The 25295-nt window shown below is 45.9% G+C and overlaps 2 protein-coding genes across 3 annotated transcripts; one reads left to right on the forward strand and one right to left on the reverse strand.

Annotated features, from left to right (window-relative positions):
- The first annotated feature begins 6670 nt into the window (after positions 1–6670).
- On the forward strand, positions 6671–10991 carry LOC133916610 (alpha,alpha-trehalose-phosphate synthase [UDP-forming] 6-like). The gene is made up of 3 exons (XM_062360356.1): positions 6671–9760; positions 10051–10324; positions 10411–10991. Exons 1-3 carry the CDS (start codon positions 7779–7781, stop codon positions 10738–10740), a joined length of 2586 nt encoding a protein of 861 aa, XP_062216340.1. The 5' UTR covers positions 6671–7778; the 3' UTR covers positions 10741–10991.
- A 6719-nt stretch (positions 10992–17710) lies between these two features.
- On the reverse strand, positions 17711–23975 carry LOC133916611 (two-component response regulator ORR21-like). Of its 2 annotated transcripts, none has more exons than XM_062360358.1 (6): positions 23453–23975; positions 21471–21623; positions 20981–21379; positions 20689–20765; positions 18643–19977; positions 17711–17880 (listed from the first exon to the last, which is right to left on the reverse strand). In XM_062360358.1, the coding sequence occupies exons 1-5, from the start codon at positions 23574–23576 to the stop codon at positions 18658–18660; spliced, it is 2073 nt and encodes a 690-aa protein (XP_062216342.1). In that variant the 5' UTR covers positions 23577–23975; the 3' UTR covers positions 17711–17880; positions 18643–18657. The 2 variants fall into 2 exon arrangements, with proteins under 2 accessions (XP_062216342.1, XP_062216341.1); XM_062360357.1 differs by having other exon boundaries at positions 18635–19977.
- Positions 23976–25295: the final 1320 nt, after the last annotated feature.

The following is a 25295-nucleotide window of genomic DNA, read 5'->3' on the forward strand; positions in this document are numbered from 1 at the left end:
TCATTGAATCTTTCCCAAGTTGATACAAACAATGCACCTAGGTTCATTTGGCCCCAAATGAATAAGATGGCAGCTTTATCTAATCAAATAAGGTATATTATTAAGTTAAAAAGAATCAGGAGGTTAAAATAAAACCTTGCTCAGAGGAGATCTTCTTGTAATTTAGGATGTAATATCAAGTTTATATTAATATAAGCCATCCTATTTTTCAAAAAAGAAAAAAACAGTGGCTCACCGAATCAGAGCCATGGTCGCCAGATCTGGACGATGGCTCTCTGGATCCATGCCTGCGATATCTAATCTCGTCACTAGTTCATCAGATACATGGCTAATCAGGCCACCAATGGCTCCATGAATGCACACCCTAATTGATCGGTTGCCAAGTTGTGAGGACTTGCTAGCTCCTTGGTGTGGAGGACGGGGACAACCTCCCTAATGCAGGTGCTAAAGTGAATGTGGCAGCTTTCAGGGAGGTGGAAGAGGACCAGTGAGATCTGCCATATTTGATGGTGAATCCAGAGAGATTAGAGAGAGAAGTAAGGTATGGAGAGGGGAACCGAGAAAGGAGGGGTGGCCAGGGAGCGACAGGGAGGCGGGGGGAGGTCGGCGATGGTGGAGAGCTCTGAGCCGTAGTGTTCCTCAAGTATGTGTGGAGGTCAACAGTGGAGGTTAGAGTCATTAGCTTGTGACTCACATGGGACATCAACATAGCCACTGGCGAGAGGGAAGAAGGGAGCAGCATGCGGCATCGATTGACAGGAGGGTGCAGCCACCAACGAGATGGGAGGAGGGTGCGACATGTGGCATCGATGGGCAAGGGCGGTGGAGAAACCCTAATTGCCCTCTCTCGCGAGGTCCTCTAGAGGCTGTGTTTGGGTCGCGAGGCCAGTGGATGGTAAAATGAGCACCAATTCGAAGTATCTATCCAATGGTATTTATGGGTAAATATCATCAAAGCCCAATGTATTCTCATTTTTGCCACTCGCAAAAATCGGAGAAGTCAACCAAGACTTGAGTCTCGCTTCCAATACAAACTCGGTTTTTACATATGGCTGGCTTATGAGAAGCAGCTTTCAAAAGCGATCTATTTGTTTGGTCTTACAGCTTCTAGGGTGAGAAGCTGGAAAAAATTGCAAACAAACAAGGCATATGTAGATGACATTTAACCTAATATTGCAGTTAAATACATCATTCAATGGATTAAATTTAATAATTAAAATATTATAAAAACGCAATATATTTTAAGGATACAAAACCATTGTATACATGTATGTTACCTGGTACGGTTGGTTTAAAAATTGTCATGAGATAAATAAGATTTGTACAGATATTCCAGACAACTTATCATGTTATACACAAAAATTATCCCCATATTAAAAAGAAATCATTCAAATAACACAATCCAGGAGGTTATGTTCGACACTCCAAATACAATACACTTTCCGGACCAAACTATATATATATAGGGGGAGGGGTAGGGGAAAAGTAAGAAGAAAGAAAAAATAGAGAATGGGATAAACCAGAGAGAGCACTAAACAGAAACAATACGATATCGGATATAGGCAAAAACAATCTATTACGATCTACAGTAGATTCAAGTCACGTTCAAATTCATCCGATAAGAACTTCAAGATTTGAAACACGAGAGAACTCACCGAGATTATAGAGTAGATTTAGACACACCATCATTATAATTATCTTCTGCTAAGATTAATAAAAGCAGAATAAGATGTAGAACTATTATCTTAAAGGAGATCTGAACCTATATAAAATCTTATATTCTCCTCTTTAATACGTACCGTTGATAAATATGTATCCCTACTTTAAATAAGTATTTGAATAATCAACTCTAATTTTTTATACGGTGATTACTGTACTGGTCAGATCCAGCAGCTAACAAAAGAGTTTGTGGGGGCAAGTGCCCATCGCCACGTTGCTGTGCCCGCGGCGCCCATAAAAAATGGACCGAATTGCATGGCTGCTTCACCCTTAAGCTGACAATCTAAGCAACAACTAGCACATCATTTAAGAAGAGGTGAGCTGGAAATATCAAAAGCAAAAGAGTACCAGATACGAATCTTATCTAAATGATTCAGCGAAAGTCCTAATCGTCCTCACTTCCTCCTAGATAACGACTAATGACTGCTCTGATTAAAATGGAAACCAAGCCAAACCGGGTGTTGACAATTTCACATTCATGGTTGAATTTGTGAGACGAAGGCCATCAGACTTTATGGCCAAGACCGCTGGAACCGGAGAAAATACATCCAGCGATCACTATCATTTTACTAGTAGAAAGAATTAAGGTGCCATGATCAGGTGTACCAACTGATCTGACCCGGCCTTGACAGCGAGGCCCGACCAGCTGAAACCAATCATTAACTTTCACACGCACCGCAATCGAGAGCCATTCGCCGGGTTGCAACATCTTCTTGCTTCACTGCAGACTACAGTTGGATCGTGCAACATGGGGCAGCTCGTTTCCCTGCCCATCGCTTTTGTCGTGCAGTTTTCCAACAGCTGATACTGATACGATGTGCCGATCAATGGTTGAAGCCGAAAGCGTGCATCGAACTCGAGGGGTAGGAGAAACGTGGCTGCAGGTTTAATTGCGTTTCCTTGACTGTCGGAATCGAGAAAGCAACGTGCCAGATCTAGAAATGGCAAAGGAACCCAAACCATATCGTACAGTGTTTCCCAATCGGAACTGTGCGCGAAGGCGGCGGCGGCGGCGGCTAAATAGCTTGTTCCCGGATCCAGCCGATTCTGGACCGTTGGATGATATAGGACGAGTGACGGAGCCACCGTGCCGCCGTCTGCTCGCCTTGCCGCCGATGGCAAGGCCCGGTGCACCCAGCAGCGAATCTTCGGGCGAGAGGGAGCTCAAGCTCCCTTGCCGGTTGCCACTCTTCAATAGCCCATAAGCCCTTCTTCTAGGGACGGACGTATGGCATGAGTAGTGAGGGTCTTAGCTCCCGGTCAATATGTTTAGCTAACATATTATATTAAGTGACCAACCCTTTCAGTAGTACAGATGTCCTCGTTCATCTCCCCTGCTCATTGTCTAACAGCCCAATCATTGAGTACTCGTTGTCCGCACTTTGGCACTTGCGTTGGCATCATAAAATCGCGCCATTGTGGCACGCCGGATGCTCCTCCGCTGGCCCGTTACTGTTGTGCAGTCGCACTCTTCTTTGATCATCGTCGATCCCGACTATCTCTCCACCGCTATCGGTTTGAGTTCGTGCTCACACGTCTTTATTATGGCTCGGATCATTCTCTGGCTCAACTCACACAATGATATGAGACTATTAGAGATAAGAGACGGCAACGTCAAGTTAATCCCACCTTACGGCGCTGTGGAATCAGAGAGTATCGTATTTGGTGTTGGCAGAGGTGAAGAGGGGTCATTCGTGACATTACTTATTTTTTATCTTGAGTCGGTTCCTGTCTCTTTCTCCCTTTATTTTTTGCTAGAGAAAAAAAAAGAGATGAGATGGGAAGATGAGGAGAAAGAAGATCAGCCTCATTCTATGAATTCGCTGCGTTCGCCCACACAGCTCCACCAAATCAGTGGATGCAGAAGGTATTCACTTCATTTGGCGTCCGGTTCCAGCGTCGCCGGCACACGAATCTCAGATCAGGCCACAGCAGTCCACCAAGATCCTGATACGACGCTACCTGAGCGTTGTGCAATGAACCGGGGCTAAATTTAGCGGTGATCGGTGGGCCGAAACAGTGTGAGCGACAGTACCACATTGCGCTCACTTTTTTTGGCGGGGCGGCTGCGTGCGTTGGTGGCGACGCCCCACCTGCACCAACAGTATGCGTATGGTACGACGCACGAGGAAAGGCGCCGGCAGCAAAATAATTCCGGACTCCTAGCTGAAACCTTATCTCTCTGGTCCAGTTGACCCCGCACAACAGGACGTGGCCATTTTACGTTTCGCTCCTTTGCTCGCTGGTAGTACTACTAATCTGAGTAGAATTTCCGGTCACATGTGCAATGTAAGTAGCAAATCTGAACAAGCTCTTGCATTTTTCTTGGAGGACATTGCTACGTATTTGATGCAACGCGGACCTTTTTTTTACGAATTGATTCACACTTTTTCAGTACTAGTACGTCGCAAGACACGAGGTTGCTGTTCTGCATGTACAGCAGCCCTGTCCTGCAGATTGGGCGAAACCGCAAGGCGTAGGCCGAAACGGAAAGGAGACTACCCTGCTCATCAGCTCAGCTGATGCCATAGATCTAGCTAGCCTCTAGCCAGCATATACGGCAGAAAGCGGAGACCCAGTCAGATTTCCTCTCAGCCTCAGCCTCCCACTAAATTTTACAGTACTCCTGCTCATGAAAACGAAGTCACTGCTGACACCCACTTGTCAAGCTCCCATTAGCCCACTGGCCCCCGCCGCTACCGCCGCCGACGGACCGCGGCTCGCCACGTAGTCGACGGGTAGTCCGGGTCGCTACCGGCCGCTCGTCGCTCGCCACGTGCCATTCCCCGGCTCGGCGATCCCCCCTCCGCGTGTGCGATTGTGCCGGCAGCTCGCACCATCCATCTCTCGTCTCCGGTTAAAAAGGTCCAAGGCCACAAAGGCCATTGCGCATTTGCGTTGTGCTTTTTGCGTAGGGGATTCCACTTGGATTAAACATTCGTGAGCACGAAAGCTCGCACTAATATTTGTCTCCAACCAAATGCGAGGGGCATTTTTCTTTTTTTGACTGGGGGGAGATTGAGAATCAATCAGGATTCCATGGAGCAGTATACTGATGATTTAAGTTAGTGCTCGATAACCAGGCTAGATCCGCCAGCACCCTAGAAAAGGGCAGATCCGGCCACTATCGTCGGCGTGCGGATGCCAACGGCGGCAGTCAACTACAGGTTTGAAGCCGAGCCGTTGTGGTTGCGTTTTTTTCTCTTCTTCCTCCCACAGGCAGCCTTCAGTCGCAGTTACTCCTAGCATCCTCATCTCCGGTCGGTCGGATCGTGGCCTCCTAGGATCAGATCTACCCTCGGCGGGGGTGGATCTGCCCTTTGAGCTCTGGTTTGGGTGTCACTGGTCTTACCCGACTGACCTTGGCCGGGGGTGGTGGGCTCCAGGGCATCGCCGCGTTGGTGGTCCTGCCCGCAACTCTATCCCCTCAGGCAATCTCGTCCTGGTGACGGACTGTTCTCAGGCAGCGTCAGCCATCTAACCCTGTCGGCGCTATGGACACGTGCGCTACCAGCCTCTACCCGAGATGCCATGGGGCGGGCATCTAACCCCATCTATTGCTGCCTCCTACTAGACGTGCTTGCACTTATCTTAGCGTCGCGAGGTCCCTGGCGTTCGGTGGCTAGGCCAGCCTCCTTGGCGGCTCGGCAACGGTTGCGTGTCACTAGCGCTGGCCCTGCTGCGTTGTTGCGTCGCCGGTGCAATACGTTGCACCGGTTTGTGCGGCAACAGTTGCATCACTCACCCCTCCCTCTACCCACCCCCTCAGCTTGGGCGGTCCTCGGCTTCTCCCCTCCTTCGCGGGGCGCCTGGTGGGGCTGCGGGGTTTCTGGCTCTGGGGAGTTGTGAGGTTGCTGTGGCTCGTCTGCTGCCTTGTCGAGCTGGATATGGCCTTGCACGACCTGTGTCGCCCTGTGCCGACTTGGAGGCGGAGAAGTCACGGGCGAAAAGCTTTGCTCGGCTGCATGCTAGTGCCGGTGATGCTGGCGTCGTTGGGGCGTCATTTCCTTCTTTAAGGTGTCACTGGAGCAAATACTCCTCCTTCGTGGCTACTCCGGGTGAAAACCCTGACTGGTTCTCTGGTTGAGCGATGCTAGCACCAACATCACTCCCTTCGCGAAGGCATCGTCTTAGATGGCCACCGCGCTCTTCGATGTCTGCCTGTTTCTTTGTAGGTGTTGCCCCTACGTCCTCGATCTGCAACAGCTCTTCTTGCTGGATTGCCGCTTCACGATAGCGACTTGGTCCGATGCTCGCTACTTCGAAGCGACGCGCTATCGGTCTGTGAGTCAGAGAGGTGCGGTGTGGGAGCAGTGCTCCGTCGATTAAGTTGTGAGGGACACGATTATCTGGCTGGTTAGCGCGTGAGTTGAGTTGAGTTAGAGCTGTCTGTCTGTCGGGTTGTACCTTTTGGTATAGGGTCTATTTCGAGTTGAGCTCATATTGTTGTGTCAGGGTTGATTACCGGTTTCTTCAAACCATGCTGTCGTGAGGTTTTCGAGCCTATTTTTTCTTATAAACTAGATTAACTTGACTATTTTGACTATTTTTCTTCTTAATACAATAATATACGAATCTGCCGTGTATTTGTTAAAAAAAAGTTAGTGCTTCTTCCTTGGTGAGAAGTGAAGTCTTAGAGGATGATAGACTTTGCAAAGATGCATTATTCGAGCTGGAGCTTTGTTAAATTTGAACTGCTTTGGACCACTCCTCATCCTTGCAATGGTCTGAACTCTGAAGTAGGTAGCAAGGGAATTGGTCTAGGGAGAAATCCCAGTACAATAAACAAGAAATTCAGACATAAGCTTGCACAACATTTTACAAGAAATTCCAGTACAATCATTTACAGTACATCACCAGACTCTTTCACTGTCTCCTAGTACTCCGTACAAAATGAATAAATACATGACGGAATCAGCCACCGAACTCTCTCTTTCCCCCGGTAAATATCCCCCCGCCCCCCCAATTATTTTAGCGCGCTCTATTACTCCGGAGCTACCGAAAGATCCAAACACAAAACCACCAACCCAAAACCAAACAAGGCCTCCTCTAGATCTCCGAATAAACCAATTGCTGCTCCCTTTTCTTGGTACTTTCCTCGTTCATCTTTGATCAGTCGACCACAAGGAGAAGAAGAGCTGGGAGAATTGCAGTCTCTGTCACTCCACAACACCATGTCATGATGTCCTATGCGACTCTTTTGTCCCGGTCGTTTGATTGATTAATCCAAGGGCATCTCCATCTCCATGAGGATGCCGAAGAGGTGAGGTGAGCTCTTGATTTGCTATTAAAGCTGTTCTCACCTCCCTCCACCTCCTTCTCATGCAACATGAGCAGCTGTTAATCGCATAGAAGGTCGAGCTGCCTCTTGATTGCGGCTCAGAGATTCTTCCCGGGTTTCTCTTTCTCTGATCTTTTCTTGCACTTTTTGTCTGATGTTTCTCAGCTTCTTAGTCAAGTAGAGTTCCTTCTTTGCAGCAGATCCAGTAAAACCTCGTTACTCGCTGAAAAAAGATTGGATTTTACTTCAAATAGCCAGCCTCTGAGTCGACCTTTTTTCACTCTGTCTATCTGTCCTGTTCTTGTTCTTCTTTTACCCCTGAGCTGCACTCCACAGTCCACACCCCATACGCAAGAACAACGTCAGTTTGCAGCAGAAGAAAATGTTCTCCCTTGTCTTAAAAGCACAAAAAATTCGTCCTCCCTCTCTTTCTCTCTCCAATTGACTCTCTCCCCTCACTTCATCGGTCATAGTGGAAAGAAAGAAAAGCTACTCCAAGGTGGGGTGAGCATAGTTATACAGGTGGCTGCTTGTTGAATCCAGCGTGTGCCCCTTCTCCCAAAAACAGTGCGAGTTTGTTGCTATCCTGCAAGAAACACTGAAACAGTGTGCCAAAACATCGGCTCTGCTCCTCGCTAATTCTTGCGCCGAGACATCCCCTCTTGCGCCAATTCGATACCATTCTTGGATTCCGCTGCAAGAACTGTGCTTCTTGTACCCAAAAGGCCAAACATTTGATCCGGAAATCCACTCGGATCCTTGCAAGAACCAGGCGGCCATGGTGTCCCGCTCCTACTCCAACCTCCTGGATCTGGCCACCGGCGCGGCGGACCAGGCGCCGGCGGCGACCGCGCTCGGTGCGCTCCGGCGGCGGCTCCCGCGCGTGGTGACCACTTCGGGGCTCATCGACGACTCCCCGGCGTCGCCGTCCCCGCCGCCGCGCCCGCGCACCATCGTGGTGGCCAACCAGCTACCCATCCGGTCCCACCGTCCGGAGTCGCTGTCGGAGCCCTGGACCTTCTCCTGGGACGAGGACTCCCTCCTCCGCCACCTGCACCACACGTCCTCCCCCTCGATGGAGTTCATCTACATCGGCTGCCTCCGTGACGACATCCCGCCGGTCGACCAGGACGCCGTCGCGCAAGCGCTCCTGGAGACCCACAACTGCGTACCGGCCTTCTTGCCCCCGGAGATCGCCGCGGACTACTACCACGGCTTCTGCAAACAGCACCTCTGGCCGCTCTTCCACTACATGCTGCCGCTGTCCCCTGACCTCGGCGGCCGCTTCGACCGCGCGCTGTGGCAGGCCTACGTCTCCGCGAACAAGATCTTTGCGGACAAGGTGCTCGAGGTGATCAACCCGGACGACGATTTCGTGTGGGTGCACGACTACCACCTCATGGTGCTCCCAACCTTCCTGCGCAAGCGCTTCAACCGCATCAAGCTCGGCTTCTTCCTGCACTCACCGTTTCCCTCGTCGGAGATCTACAAGACGCTGCCCGTGCGCGAGGAGCTGCTGCGCGCCCTGCTCAACTCCGACCTCATCGGCTTCCACACGTTCGACTACGCCCGCCACTTCCTCTCCTGCTCTGGCCGCATGCTTGGCCTCTCGTACGAGTCCAAGCGGGGGCACATTTGCCTCGAGTACTATGGCCGGACGGTGAGCATCAAGATCTTACCGGTGGGGGTGCACATGGAGCAGCTCAAGACGGTGCTCGCGTTGCCGGAGACGGAGGCCAAGGTGGCTGAGCTGATGGAGATGTACTCGGGGAAGGGGAGGGTTGTCATGCTAGGCGTGGACGATATGGACATCTTCAAGGGGATCAGCCTTAAGCTGCTCGCCATGGAGGAGCTACTGCGGCAGCACCCCGAGTGGCGGGGGAAGCTGGTGCTCGTGCAGGTCGCCAACCCGGCGCGAGGAAAGGGGAAGGACGTCGCCGAGGTGCAGGCCGAGACGCGCGCCATGGTGCGGCGCATCAACGAGGCGCATGGTGCGCCAGGGTACGAGCCAGTGGTGCTGATCGATCAGCCATTGCAGTTCTACGAGCGCGTCGCATACTATGTCATTGCCGAGGTGTGTTTGGTGACTGCGGTCCGGGACGGCATGAACTTAATCCCCTACGAATACATCGTTTCCCGGCAGGGCAACGAGAAGCTGGACATGATGCTGCGGCAGGGGCAGCCAGAGGAGAAGAAGAGTATGCTAGTGGTGTCCGAGTTCATCGGATGCTCACCGTCCCTAAGTGGCGCGGTCAGGGTGAACCCGTGGAACATCGAGGCCGTCTCCGACGCCATGGAAAGCGCCCTTGTGCTGCCTGAGAACGAGAAGAGGTTGCGCCACGATAAGCACTACCGCTACGTGAGCACCCACGACGTCGGGTACTGGGCTAACAGCTTCCTGCAGGACCTTGAGAGGACCTGCAAGGATCATGCTCAGCGGCGATGCTGGGGCATCGGTTTCGGCTTGCGGTTTAGAGTGGTCTCGCTCGACCTGAGTTTTAGGAAGCTTGGCTTGGAGAACATTCTTCTGGCATACCGGAGGGCGAAGACGCGTGCAATTCTGCTGGACTACGATGGCACGCTGATGCCACAGGCGATTAATAAGAGCCCGACCACCAAGTCGGTGGAGATACTGAACAGCTTGTGCCGGGACAAGAACAATGAGGTGTACCTTTGCAGCGGGTTTGACCGGCGCACGCTCCATGAGTGGTTCCCTTGTGAGAACCTTGGCCTAGCAGCAGAGCATGGCTACTTCCTGAGGTATGTGCATTTCCATCAGTCCTTGCATCATGTGTCGAGATCATTTTTTTCACTCTCTCACATCATCTGACTTAATTGATAAATTCTATGTCATAACACTGCCCAGATAATTTATGTTCTACTTCATTATACCAAGCTAGTGAAGAAATATTCTAGTGTTGTGAATATGACATTAGAACATGAAATTTGTTGCCAAGATGTGCAGCTCCAGTGTTTTCTTACAAATCACTAGAAACTGTCTAGTTCTGGGATTTCTAACTCTTGGAATGTGTCTTACCTACTAAATAAAGGAATAAGAGGGATGCAGAATGGAAGACCTGTATCACTGCTGCCGACTGCAGCTGGAAGCAGATCGCAGAGCCGGTGATGTCCCTCTACAGGGAGACGACGGACGGTTCAACCATCGAGGACAGGGAGACGATGCTCGTCTGGAACTACGAGGACGCAGACCCGGACTTCGGCTCATGTCAGGCCAAGGAGCTCGTCGACCACCTCGAGAGCGTGCTTTCGAACGAGCCTGTCTCAGTGAAGACTACCACTCACTCTGTCGTCGTGAAACCGCAGGTGAAGCCTCGTTCTCGCTGCGTTTCACCTAATCTCCTTCGCACGAACCAAGCGTCAAAACTGACGAAAACAACTCGCACTTGCAGGGCGTGAGCAAGGGGTTGGTGGCGCGGCGCATGCTGGCGTCGCTGCAGGAGCGAGGCCAGTGCCCGGACTTCGTCCTGTGCATCGGCGACGACCGGTCCGACGAGGACATGTTCCAGCTCATCACCTCCGCCGCCTGTGGGGACTCGCTGGCGTCCAGCGCAGAGGTCTTCGCGTGCACCGTGGGGCGCAAGCCCAGCAAGGCCAAGTACTACCTCGACGACGCGGCCGAGGTGGTGAGGCTGATGCAGGGGCTGGCGTACGTCTCGGAGGAGCGGGCCCTGGCGAACCCAGCGGAGGACGAGGAGTCGCAGGAGCTGTGGGAGTGTTAGCGTCCTGCAGTAGTTTGGGAATGGCATTGCAGGGCATAATATTGTGTTTGCCCAGTTGGAGCTTTCGCGTAGTTATAGGTCTAAGTGAGCTATGATTTTCTGGGTAATTTACTGTGAGTTATTCAGTAGTCCTTATTTGGTCGCATGAATTTGCTTGAAATCCTAGAGTTATTGTAGTTATTGTGACGATAATAATACCTGTTTCTGTGAATGCTTTGGAAAATGGAAATTTGTTAGTGGTACTAAGGACATGTTTGGTTTGTGCCTAATTTTATTATATTAAAATTTAGTTACGCTATAGATTTTTAGTAATTGTTTGGCTGACTGTCATATATTTTGTTAGTCTTCTGGTCTATACACTTAGTTTTTTATTAACTTTGTCACATTTATAGTTAAGAATTTATTCACTATATTTTTTATAGTAAGTTATATTAGTTAAGGTTAGTCATGATAAGATTATGTATGAACCAAACATGCCCCAAATCTATCGGAGGTGATGTACAGAGGTTTAAAAGATTCATTTCCCTGAAGAGCACAGCTTTTCTCATTTGAGCGTAAGTTGGGGAGTGAATTAGTTGTCTGATTCCTCTTAAAATGTACTTAACATGATGCTCAATTGCTCTACCAATTACTTCTTGTCGCATGATGCTATACTACTCGATGCTACAAGTTGACTCCACATCCGGAGTTCAGTGGTACTAAGATTAAATTAAGGGTCCGTTTGGATGCAATTAATTGAATTTGATTCTAGTAATTAGATTCCAATTTAGATTTAAAAAGAATTGAATTTGCTTGAATCTAATTCAATTCCAATTATCCTGTTTGGTTGTACATGAAATCTGTTTCTAGGAATCAAATTCAAAATATTGTTTAGACATTAGACATGTGAAATCATCAGTAGCTGAAAAACTTATGGAACATCGAAGTGGCTTGACAAAAGCAATATAACCGTGACTCTAAAATTTCAATCACAATATATAGAATGGCACAAGACGACAGCCAAATAAATAATGGATGCAAGACCTGAATATACAGACTTAAATCAGTTCCATTAACACATCAAAAGAAATTTCAACGCAAAGACTCAACAAAGAGGTCACAGTAGATATTTAGTTAAACTCATCATGATTCAAACTTCATATAGCAGTACAATATGACAGAAAAGTAACATCAGTAGTAGGTAGCTGAAAGTTGAGTAGATAACAAGCAAACACACAGCAACACCGGTTCCTCGAGAGATTAAAACAGTGTAATTTAAGACATAACAAGTAGGGAAGTTTCACCTAAACATAACTTCTCAAGGCTTTCACTTCTTAAGTTATATCATCAGTCATCACGACCTCATTTCCATTGAAGTGCCAACAAAGACTCGAATTGCATGCTTGCATGCACTAGAAGTGAGAGCATCAAATAAGTCTACAGTAACATCATCGTCTAATCCGTGTATCTCCTTCAGTGCAGCAAGGACCTCTTTCAGCCAAGGAGCTTTTGGCAATCTACTTTCAATGCTTCAACAATAGTCAGACATCATTGAAGTTAAAGAATCCAGACTAATGCCTCTTTCTTCCATCACCCTGACTGTTGCAAGAGGTGATAAGTTCAGCTGCTATAAGAATGCAACAATGTGCTAGAAAGAATGTATCAACAGTAGAAGTTAAACACAAGATCAAAGGTAGCCATACTGAAAGGCATGCCATTAAAGTAAAGAGAAAATTGTAAATTTGCCACTGCTTTGAACCGTTATTGTAAACTTGCCGCTAAAAAAATGCAAAAATACCATCAAAACTATCATTCGAGTGGCATTCTCGCAAAAAATAAAAAACCAGTGGTAAATTTGCAAATGACCCTAAAGTAAAAGTACAAGGCCAAGAACAGAGCAAATGTTCTCAAAATACCTAGACAATGACCAAAACAAAAGGTCATGCCCAAGTCTGATGTTTAGCTTACATGTAACATAGTTATATAAGATGTTTAAAATATTATCAACTTATTTCATAACTTTCTTTTACATTATGTATGAGGGTAGTGAAGGAGGAAGTCATGATGTATGATGAAGGGGGCACTAAAACATCAAAAGGAGGATCTGAACAGAGTGAAAAAGCTAAGCTGCACGGGGTAACGAAACCAAATCTAATTGATCAATCTACTAAGTTCTCATGCATTTCATCTCAAAATTTTAATGTCGAGTAAAAGGACATCTTTTGCTCATAGTAGTTTAACTTTTTATAGTAAAAGAAAGGCAAACTACTAGTCAGATTATCCTATTCAAACAATATTATCCAAGTTAGGAAGTGCATAATATACTAGTAAGTGCGGAGTAACAAGTAGAGGGGTTCTGAAATTTACTTTGGTGTAGTCATCTCAAAGGAATCACTATCTACTGATGGCCTATTCTTGTTCCAATTCCATGCAATAAGTTTACGTGTTCTCATGTCCTCTTGTTTCTTTTCTTTCTTATCTTCCTCATATCCTCCTCGTTTTGTTAGAAAATAAATTTGCTTGTTCATCCGACATCTATAATTCACGTAGTAAGTTTGCATAAGAACACCATATAAATAACCAGCATGTGCATATGCATAGAAACCAGACAAGCTGATAACATGTGAAAACAAATCAAAAGCCATATTACAGGTCTATGACTACACTACCATGCCTAGCAAGGCGTCCAAATGTTAAACTAGACATCTAGGCAACAAGCATACTAGTAAACTAGTAAAAACAAAGTAATTTGGATGTTGGGTTCAAAATCAGTCGTATTATTTCAAATATTCATACTCAAAATTCAAAGACATTGATGTCCAAAGTTTGAATAGTTTAGCTGCATGCTACACAAAAGAGCACTAATCTGGGACTGGTAGTTTTTTCAAATTTGAATATTATCTTTGACTAGAAAAGCTATCAAGTGCACAACAGACATGATTGCTACACATAAAAATCCAGGAACTGGCTTTCATAATACAAACCATGGCGGATAGTAAATACATCATAGTGTATTATGCATGTCTCTGAACAGTAAAGGGCAGAGTAATTAAACTCATGCTTTGTTAACACTTCTACTACTCCTTAACCCTTATGCAACTGGCCTCATAATATGACAACAAAGGAAGTGTTAATTTATTTCAATGTTCATAATCATCATCACTCCAATATATTCCTTAGAACTAAACCACTGCATATCATACAAGTTTAGCATTTTATATAATTTATTGCCTAATTAACTAATCTTTTTTCCATGGTCCATGGATTAGAGTTTGCACTCAATTTTGTTGTTATCAAGCAGGGCTACTAATGCTTATGACGTGCATTCGGAAGGATGCTAAAAACTAGAGTCCTGGATAGCAAGAAGTAGCTCTCGTTTGAGTAGGAAGCCTCTGAACCTTGAAGTTTGAATCCCAGTGTAAAGCTCATGATTGTTTCAATGTTGTTAGTAGGAGTTAGGTTAGGTCAGGTCAGTTCAAATCGATCCCCTCCAGAAGTAATCAAATCAAAATATAATCAAGCACAAGCCTGTGGGGAGAAATTCATTGGTGATATAGGGTTGTGCTTGAGAGGAGAGAAGGGGGATGGGGGCGGAGAAGGAGAAGGTGAGACGGATGCCATCTACAAGAAGCCACCGCCAACGAGGCTAGCCACAAGCCTGCAACACATGATTTAAGTTTGTCGGCCACCGATGGTGCTAAAGGAGCGAGAGTAGGGGCAGGAAGAGGAGGTACATGTGGTACAGTGGAGCAGGACGTCAGCGGGGATGCACTCGACAGCATCAGAGAAGCGGCCACCAACGGCGGGGAAGCGCCCGATGGCGAAGGGACTCGCCGCGTCAGAGTCAAGCGCGAGCAGATGGGACGTGATGGAATCGACTTTTTTGTTTTTTCGGCCAGGAATCTTGTGTAAGTATCCATAGGCTTCGTTAGAATGGGCTAGAATCTCATTTTCCAATCTTATGGTGGAGCCTAGGCCTGTCTAAATGGGTTATCGGACCGGCCCGGCATGACTTGGCTAAGGCACAGCCCGACTGGCCTGACTAAACAAACGGGTCGTACCGTGCAGGCCCGCTTGCCAGAGGCACAGCCCACGGTACGGCTCGTGGCCAACCGTGTCATGCCAGCCCGGGCTGAGCACGGTTGCGGCACGTCGGGTTGGTCGAGCAGGGAGGAGCGACGGGGGCGTCCGGGGTGGGAGCGGTGGTGTCGGGCGACGGCGAGGTGTCCGGGGCGTGGCGGAGGTGGGGCGGCGTGGCCGAGGCTAGCGGGGTGGTCGAGGCGAAGCGACCGAGAGTTGGCGCGACCAGGCGTGGCGGGGAGCGGCTGGGCGGGCTGCTGGGGCGAGACAGTGGGGCGGGCGGTCGGTCATGGCAGGGGCGGGGCGGTCGGGCGGTGGCGACGAGACCGGGGTGGGGTGGCCGGGAGGCGGCGCGGGCGACCGGGGTGGGGCGGGGTCAGTCGTGCCCGTGCTAGGCCATGCTGGCCGGGCTATACTGTGCCGGCCCGACGTGCCGCGCACTCGGCCCAGGCACGGCACGCCCGTCGCACCGTGCCATGCTTGGACCGTGCCTCGGGCCGGTCCAGTAAGCACGACCCACTTGGACAGCTTTAGTCGAGCCGAACATGGGGCCTGTAATAAGATTCCAATTCAGGCTAATTCATGGGATCCAATTGGGCCGTAAGAAAAATTTCAGCAAATTGGAATCAACAATTTTTTCAACCGATGGATCTTGGCCATTGGATGCTGATCCAACAGACTAGAGATCATCTTCCACATCCTGTTTTTTTTCTTCTACATTCTGCACCAGCGAGCCAGTGTGATGAATCACTCCCTTCCCATGCCCGCCTCCATCTGCAACCTGTCTCCCGCCGCCACTGCGCTATCCTGGCTCGGACGGGCTGTCTCCGAAGTATTGGGTCCAGTGACCAATGACATCTTGCTAAGTTCACTATAAATCTTATTTGGAATATCAAATTTCTCTATAAAATATCTAAAATAGCATTTATGTTTAGAAGAGCGACACCAATATATTTTATTCTAAATCTGCCATGCCCCCACTCCAACCTGGCCCACCGCTTTCCACCACCCCCTAACCTCTTGCTGGATTTGATGGACCAAAATACAACAGCTGATTACCGCACTGACAAATCCAACCCTAACTTTTGGGGCAAAATAAATAAAAGAGTGAATTTCACAAAACTGCATTAAGATGAGAAAAACTATCACAAGACCATACTTTTATAGATCAATTTCACAAAACTACAGTTTATTGTTACTTTGTAATCCAAAACTACACTTTTATAAATTAATTTCACATAACTACACATTTTCTACTATTTTGTATGGCAAAGCTACACTTCTATTGTCATTTTGTATCAGAAAACTACATTTTTTATCACTTGGTATCGTATTTTTTGTGAAATTGAATGGCGATATAAGTGTAGTTTTGTTATATAGATTCTTAAAATGTGTAAATTTATGATACGAAATGAGAATGAAAGTACAATTTTATGAAATTCATTCTTAAAATTGTAGTTCTAAATGAATAAGGACAAGACCAGAGTAGTTGTGTGAAAAAGTTTTCTAAAAATATATTCTTACGATAGTTTTACCATGGTAGTGTAATTTGTAAAACTGACTCTAAATAAAATCCAAACTGGACGGTGGTAGCAAGGCTTCACATTTCGCATTTCGGCAATCTGCAACGTCGGGCATTGTCTCTCAGGCAGAGAAGTTTGATCTTGGATATGGTAGGCTGGCAGCCGAGCTCCTCCGGGAAGCCAAGGGCATGGTGCGCGTTCACCGCCATGTGGCGGGAGCTCGTGGGGTTCACGCACTGGGAGACCACCGTGATCACCAGCCTGAACCACCTTGCCAGCGTGCTCGGCTCGCTGTTCGCGGGGTTCGTCGGGGACCCCCTGCCGCGGCTGTTCCCCAACACCGGCCGGATCGCGCTGGCGTAGGTGTGCACCGCGTCGACCATCCCACTCGCCGCGGTCCTGCTGCTCGCGCTCCCCGACGACCCCTCGGCAGGTGCCGCGTACGCCGCTGCGTTCTTCGTCTTGAGCTTCGCCATGCCCTGGTGCCCCGTCTCCACCAACAAGTGAGATGGTGACACCACCGTCAATCATGGCAACGGCAAAAGCTGTTGTTCGTCCGGCTCATGGAATTCCTGGCGGAGCACGTCTTCGGTGTACCAGCCGACCGCGTCACCTCGCCATCTCTTTGCAGTCCTATTTTCGCGGAGATCGTGCCGGAGAAGGCGAGGGCGACGGTGTACGCGCTGGACATATGCTTCGAGTCGGTATTCGCGCCGCCCGTCGTCGGCATCCTGGCGGAGCACGTCTTCGGGTACCAGCCGACCGCGTCAGGCACGAGCGTGGAGGACTGGAGGCCGACCGGGAGAACGCCGCGGCTCTGGGCAAGTCGGTCTTCGCGGAGACCAGGGCTGCGACTGTGAATCAAGTGTAGTTGCCATTGCTACTGCAGCTGATGGCTAGAACCAGGCGCTCCTACCCGGAACAGAGTAGCGAAGTCTAAAGAGTGCCTCTACAGGCTTGCCTGGCGACATGAACAAACCGACAGATTCGATGTAGATTCACTTCAGGGAAAAATCCTCAAGGAACACATAAATTTCGAGTACTGTATTTGCATACATAGGAGTCGTTTTAATGCAGATACATCATACATGTATACTTCTGCAGCTATGTTTCAAACAAACGCAAATGATTGAGGCTTGGCATTTGACTATCTGATCATCATGAAACATGACTGGGGCATGTACTGATATCTGCCGAGTACTGATTGCAATATACCGGCATAGATTAGCTAGACAGGAGTGAAAACGAACCTAGAATAACAACCTCAGTTCGAGAGATTGAAGGGTAACAGGAACCCAGAAGAATTAAGGCGAGCAGACAAATATGATACAACAATCGGTAATTACACCAAAAAGAATGAACTAGGTGAAGGAGACATAACAGGGGACTAATAATTTAAGTTCTTTAAACTGAACAAACTTCTATAAAGCAGGATTCCACATGCTGTCACATAAATTATTCCCTTTATAAACCAATTACAGAGGAGAAAGACGAAATGGAAATACGAGCAACCATTCATCAAACCACTAAATTTGTTTCCAGTGCTCACTGATCAACCCTGGACAAGACAAATAATTTTTGTTAGGAAATAGCTGTTTCAGTTGGCTGTAAAAGTAAAACCAAATAACTGATGGTTCTCTCATCAAGGTGAGGAGGGAGTACACAGTCGATGCAAAATCTCCTATCATGGTTAGATCAGCTTGTAGAGTGGATCAAGATTAAAAAGGGAAATGCACAATTACCAGAAAATTATCAAAGAACAATTATAGGATTGAGATAAACACACAACAGTTAGAACAATGATTGCAGTTCACAATCATAACAAGTGTCAAAAGTTCAGATAACTAAAATCTTCATAATTTAACCAAGTCCATTCTTGTCCAAAAGAAACAGTAACATGCATAATATGACAAGATTGATAGGAATAACTACGTCCAGGATTTGGTGAAGTTAAATGAACAAGCAGAAATGAATTAAAAAATATAAATATATTGAAGCAATATACTCCCTGTGTTGTTTTTAGTTTGTCGTTTTAGACTTGTGCACGGGTATTAAGGAAAGCCACAATGTCTCCCTATGCCTCGACTAAAGTAGTATTCATTAAATGTGTTTGTCTACTCAGCTACCCATAGTGACGAATGAACATGAGAACTATGTCTTGGAAAATGTACTAAGCACTAAATGGGGTAGGATCATGTAACTATGTCTTTTCTTGGATTCCTATAACAGCAAACCACAAAAAAAAACACTTTTTAGAAGCTAAAACAACAAATAAAAAACAGAGGGAGTATGTGCTACTAAGATCTGCTTACCTACTTACAAATTCAAGAAGCTTTCACATCTGTCCAGTAAATCCGAAAATGTCTTGGTTCACTATATCTCCACTGCTTCCAATGCTATGGCTCAAGTTGTTAGTTGGAGATTCAATCTCATCCACTGCAAAGCGGCTTGGAATGCAAGTACCTTTCCCGACAAACCCATGATTCCTCCCTCGCCCTTGATCAGGCAATTTCCCCAGGGCCACACTGGAACTTTGGAGGTTAGATGAAGTGGAACCAGGGAGGCCTGGCCCAAGAGTATTTCCATAACTATCAACATTTTGAAATGGTGACCAGCTACCATTGACATCATCTGGACTCTGCATTAAACCAAACTGTGCATTTTTTGACTGAGAAGAGAGTAAGCCGGAGTCCATACTGGTGCTACCATCCATATAGCCATAACTATGCCTCAACGAGTCATTGCTCTCAGTCTTAAGAACACCTGGTGGTTTAGAGCTAACTCCCACAGCATTCTGATTAACCACATATGGATTATTCCCACTCTGAAAATTACTAATTCCTTGTAAAGGCGTCGCATTTGAGCCACGATTCATAAGACCAGGGAGATTCCCTCCATGGGTACTAATAAAAGGCTGACTTGTTGAAGCTTGATTAACAAGATCGATCCCACCTAACAGACTGCTTGATGGTTGAGAAGTTGTCAGAAGAGGTTCATGCTTCATGGATGGAGGAATGGCTGCCAGAAAACTTGACGATTGAGAAGGCATAACCAAGGGATTTTGACTAGGAGAGAGACCGTCGCCAGCTGGGAATGTACTTAGTGACTGAGAGGGCATAACTATACCAGAAGGTTTAACATCAATACTGTGAAGGGTTCCTGACAGAAAGGTATCTGGCTGTTGTTGCAATTCATGAAATAGCATACTGCTATTCTGCGAATTGTTCATATTTCCCAAAGCGTTGGCTGAATCTGTCATGCCAAGTTTGTTATTACTGGGCCAAGCTGCAAAAGATGGCATTCCTCCAACTGCCGGGCTGCTTTGAGGGAATGCCCCATATGCATTGTTCTGACATTTGTATATGGGTTGACCAAATGCTATTTCTCTCTCTCCATGGGGCTTGTTTCCTTTGACCGCAGCAAATCGTAAAGATGACTGGTCCCTTCCGGGCAACACCAAACTGCTTGTAGGTCGACCTAGGAGCTCGTCCTGCAAAGCAGCCAGAGCCTGAGGAGGGATCTGACCTGAAGCAGCCAAAGCTTGGAATTCAAGTCCTCCTAACGGGGCAACTTTAGCACTAGAAGCAGAAGGAACAAATGGATGAGGTATCCCTGCATGATGCTGAGCTATTCTCTTCAGATACAGTCTGAATTTCTGCACATAGAAAAGAAAAAAAAAAGTATCTCATCACCATGAATGTCATGTATAACCAAGAAAACATGGGAGTCAATGAATGGAAATCAACCCGACATACCGTTTGGCTAAAACATGCAGTAAGCTTAAACTGCTATGCCATGTCTTAAAGATGTCAAAAAATCTGAGGGTGATAAGAACTGATTGGACTATGGAGCTCCACAGACGACAGTCAATAGAAACTATGAACTTAGATTATCCTAATATAAAAGCAGCTTCAGAGCAATGTTTATGGTCAAACATTTCTGAAAACATTCCTAAAAGAGGTTCATTTTGTGTTCTGTTGCCGCTGAGAAGTCAAATTTCAGTATCAACATGTTTTTAAAATGTGTTCTCGGTCAAACAATATACAATGCGACACTTTGATGCAATTGCATTGCAACCTACAACAACAAAATGGAGAAGCATTGCAGTCATTAAAGCATAAGTCACTGAAATTCTAAGTTCACTCCTGAAGAAAGCCTTTCATTTGTATCACTAGCAAAGCCACAGTAAATTTAGGTAGCGCAGTGCGGCGTAAAATACACAAGTACAGGTAGTACTCCCTCCAGTCACAAACACTTTTTTTGGACAAGGTTCCGGTCAAACATTTGACATGCAATCCAATACATCATGTTCAATACAGATAAAGTTACTAAAATATGCAATACAATCAGAAGGCCAGAATCAAACCTGCAAATGGCTGGCAACGTTTTCCCTGGTTAAGCCAGGGACATTCATCAGCTCCAAAATTTTCTTGGGAACAGCTTCTGCAGAAAAAATATACAATAAATGTAAGCACGAAGGTGGAGATATTACTTATATTAGGCACAGTTCTAGGGGTCAGATGTTCAGCAGTAATCAACAATACTCATAATCAAACTAGAAGGCACAATGGCACATAACAGGCAATATGAAGTTACTGCAATTTACTGTGCACTGAAGTCCAAAGTAAAAACTACAAGAGCAAGTAGCAAAAACTTACTGTCTATCCCAAGGTGATTAACAGCATTTACAAATTGTTGATGGAGCTCAACTGACCAAACAACTCTTGGTTTCTTTGATGTAGAAGAAAGATCATCATTTTCCAGATCACCTTCATCCTCTTCTTTATCTCGTTTCTTTTTCTGAGATTTACAGTTACCATCACCTCCATCATTTGCAGAGGAAGCGTATTCATTATCAGTATTGATTGGTCTGTTACGATCCATATCATCTAGGCTACCTGAATGCTCATGCTCCTTGTTTTCACTCCACTTTTTCCTTACAACATGTTGCCAGATGTTTTTCAACTCCTCCATTCTGACGGGCTTTATTAAATAATCACATGCTCCATGTTTTATTCCTTTCATTACAATATCTGTCCTTGAATCAGCAGACATCACTGCAAGTTTATCAACATGTATTAGTGATGCCTTCCAAGTGTGAGAGTCAAAATACTGAATAGGAAGGAAGAAGACATAAAATCTACTTACTAATAACTGGAAGGTCCATCTCAAGGCCAACAAGTTCAAGTAACCTAAATCCATCCATATCAGGCATGTGAACATCGCTTATTATAACATCAAAACCACGCCTATTCTCTCGCAGCATAGTCAATGCTCTTGTAGCCTGAGGACAAGTTGTCACTGCAAAGGCAAAAGAAGGATTATATGGTTGAATCGTGTTTCAAAATATTTACAAGGAGAAGTCAACAACACAGCTGGAGAAAGATAATGGACAAGCAGGAATAGCCTAGCAAAAAAAATTACCAACAAAAGAGCAAAAGCACCCAAAAAAGCTTGAGCTACAAGCCTAAAACAAAACAAAAACAAACAGAACCCCTGCAATATGGTGTCATGGCCTACCAAGGAGGAGGAAACCCACATAATCAACGACTCAATAGCAACAACAGATATGGTACAGTTCACCTACTACTACGTTTGCATCATGATGCGATAGTAAAACATGCCACAGCCTGAAGTGTTTTGCAGCTAAGTCATTGCACATCCAGTTGTAGGGTTTTGATATGTTCATGGGCAGTCAATTGGAGCAACATTGGATAAGAAAATCATGCCCAGTAGTTTCCCGTGGTTTGAATACAGTCAATATTCGGGATTCTATATCTAGCAAACAGAACCAAACATGTATTTTGCGGTTTTGCCCTGTCTTAGATCTTCTACCAAACTATTAGTAGCGTTGAAAAATAAGATCCAACAGTTACAATTTCGTAGCTCCTAGGCAAGCTACCCAAATGAATGTCTACCAAATATACCATGTACGGACTAGGAAATTAAACAATTTGTAATAATTGCACCAGTGCACCACAACCAAAATAGAAACTTCATTCTCTCCTACTATTTTCTCTGAAAGTAAAATGCACATACAGAATCACAAGAAATAGCAACATCTGAAAGAATACATATTCCACATATACACAGACCAGACACAATATTGCATCCTTGGAGTATTCAGGTTGAAACATTGTGTTGCAGAAGAACAAACTATGGTGAAGATATCTTATTATGACCCTCGTTATGTGGATGCATGGAACCTGTACTAATATCCTGGTCCTGAAATGAACCAAACGTTCGGGCAGAATTCACAATCGTTGGCCTAACATAAGATTATCATGATGCAAGAGCAAAAAATCGGTGCATCAACGATAGATGCCTGAGATATTGCAAGCCTTAGGGACTATTTGTTTCGGCTTCAGATTATAGCTTTCAACTTTTACAATCAAAAGCTGAAACAAACAGATAGTTTTTTCTATAGCTTTTTACAATCCGCTTGTTAGATTATGGGAATCCAAGAAGCAGACTTCTCTCAGCTTTTCACAGATTGTGAAAGTCCATTTTACTAAACTGTACATCAAATTTTTTTAGAATCCACAATCTAAAAGCTTTTCGCAATCCAACTTTTTACAATCCAGTTTTTTACAATCTACAAGCTGTTTTTACCCCAGTTGAAACAAACAAACTCTTAGTTACGGTACTAATAGAATCATAATTCAAAAGCTCAGGTAAATCCTCGGAATCTAATCCTTAATCCTTCTGCTAAATGCATTAGCACTCCGAGTTAGCAAGCAGCAACAGTTTTCCCGCACCACAACACCCAGATCTCTAGCATATAGTCACCAGTACTGTAGCAAATATATACCGATACCATGAATCCAGACAGAGATACAAAGCCGGTAAACTTTTCTTCGAATAACCCGTTAAAAATCACCCCTTTTCAGATTAATAGGACATCTCAAAATTCCCCCGAATTCACGGAAGGAGCATATCGATCGCATAAAGCATCGCCCTTTCGAACTCCTAACGGATACAATCACAACACAAACATGAAACAGAAGCAAGGTTATAACGAACTCCACGCAATCAATAGCCTCGCGCCCGCTACACACCGAAAGCTCACCAAAGCAACCGAGCCGAGGCGGGAAGAAGATGAACGGAGGAAGTGGGGGCGAGCTTCTCACCGTCGTAGCGGCAGTCGAGGAGCATCCTCTTGAGAACGAGGAGGCACGTCGGGTCGTCGTCCACCACCAGCACCTTCATCCCCACGGGGAACTCCCCTCCCCGGGCCTCATCCGCCGCCGCCATTTCCTTCCCCCGGGAAAACCACCACCTCACCTCGAATCACGCCTCCATCGCCGCCGCAGATCCGGCGCCGTGCCGCTCCACCCGGCGGCGCCTCGGGAGCCGCAGCGCCGCCCGCCTCGGGTGTGGCGGATTCAGAGACAGAGGCCGAGGGGGGAGAGAGGGAGCGATGAAGGAAGAGGAGGAGGAGGCTAAATCGCTAAGCGTGATTAGTAAAGCAAGTAAATCACGCGATTGGGGGATCAATTGGCCGGGGGCAGAGATTAGGCGAATTACTACTCACGCCGCGGCTGCGGCTGCGGCTGCGCTGCTCTGTCCCTCTCCCTGCTTTCCACTTGCGGCCGGCCAGGCCGCGGCGCCCCTTTCTTCCCTCTCGAGATGGCTGCGTGCGCGCTTAGCTGGCCGCTACCGGGTAGTTCCTTTTAGAAACGGGTCGCATTGATTTTGTCTTGATTTCCTTCCATATTTTTGGCCTCCTGTTCTCCCACCATAGCTTCAGCTTTCCTTCTTTGTGGCGATTTAGATATTCTACATCTTTGATAAATTATTTTAAATTTTTATTTTTAGACTAAAATAAAAATAAAATATCTCATCTAAATACACTTGTTGAATTCACACTTTCAGCTCCATAAATTTCTAAAGTTAGTAATATCTAATTTAAAAAATATTAAAATTATAATTCTATTAAACAAGACCTTAATATGGGACTACCGCTGGATTGCCTGAATTGAAGTTGGTGGGGACTAGTAATTTGTTCATGGTTGGCCCTATACTTTGAAGTTTGAACTTTCCTTTTGCACTTGCAAGTTTTGGGGAAGGTCTGTGGTCGTGAACTTATAGTACAGGACGTGGTTTGTGAATGTGGCATTTGTATTTTGAAATTTGTATTTGAAGTGTATGAGTTCTACAAAGCGAGCACAACTATAGGTACAACCATTTTCTTACACTCAAGTAAAACTCAGAATCGAGGTGTTGGAATCACTTGGAATGGTGACTCATAGATGAATCTGATGGTTTGAGTATACGGTAATAAAGTTGTACGAAAATGGTTGTATGTGAATCAATTCCCCTACGAAACTATGTGTGTTTACATACTTCGTACAGGTAATAATCTTCCTTTTGTAATGGCTTGAGAAAGTTTTGCAGCATTCTTTGCAAGCCAACCCAGCTAACTACTACTATTGATGGTTTGGTGCACATAGCAACACTTGATTGCATTAGCCTTCTTCCATTTATGCTAGTTTTTTATTTACTCCTTTACCCGACACATCTATTATAGTACAGATTCAGCATTGTTACAATTACGGTCTATATATTTTTTAAAGGTCATGTAATGTTTTTTTTAGATATCATCTAATGTTATTGATAGAACGAAAGCAGCTTAACTACCAACACTAAAAATGCTATTCTCCCGAATTAGACAAGCAAACGAACTTACTAACATGAGGACCCTTGTGTTTGGATGGTGATGAATACCTTTTTTTCCGTATGCTCGCTGATGGGGTTTTGATAATTAATAGTTAAATATTTATTAGAAATATGGTATATCCTGGGGATAGAATATTACTGTACATGTATGTATTACATTATATGCAGGTTTAATAACTATTACGAGGTAAATAAGTTATGTGTGGATATTCTAAGCAGTTCATCTTCTTCTATATGGAAATTATCGACGGGGCTAGAAAAGAATCATCCAGATAATATAATCTGAGAAAGTTA

The sequence above is a fragment of the Phragmites australis genome, chromosome 4 (assembly GCF_958298935.1).
Source record: "Phragmites australis chromosome 4, lpPhrAust1.1, whole genome shotgun sequence".
NCBI classification, from domain to species: domain Eukaryota; kingdom Viridiplantae; phylum Streptophyta; class Magnoliopsida; order Poales; family Poaceae; genus Phragmites; species Phragmites australis.

Excerpts from the sequence above, each read along its gene's own strand:
- LOC133916610 (XM_062360356.1), top strand. The coding sequence starts at position 7,779 with ATGGTGTCCCGCTCCTACTCCAACCTCCTGGATCTGGCCACCGGCGCG. Across the intron at positions 9,761-10,050 it reads GAGCATGGCTACTTCCTGAG|GAATAAGAGGGATGCAGAAT; the intron begins GTATGTGCATTT and ends TACTAAATAAAG. Across the intron at positions 10,325-10,410 it reads CTGTCGTCGTGAAACCGCAG|GGCGTGAGCAAGGGGTTGGT; the intron begins GTGAAGCCTCGT and ends TCGCACTTGCAG.
- LOC133916611 (XM_062360358.1), bottom strand. The coding sequence starts at position 23,576 with ATGGCGGCGGCGGATGAGGCCCGGGGAGGGGAGTTCCCCGTGGGGATG. Across the intron at positions 21,380-21,470 it reads GATGGACCTTCCAGTTATTA|TGATGTCTGCTGATTCAAGG; the intron begins GTAAGTAGATTT and ends ATAAACTTGCAG. Across the intron at positions 19,978-20,688 it reads ACGTTGCCAGCCATTTGCAG|AAATTCAGACTGTATCTGAA; the intron begins GTTTGATTCTGG and ends TTCTATGTGCAG.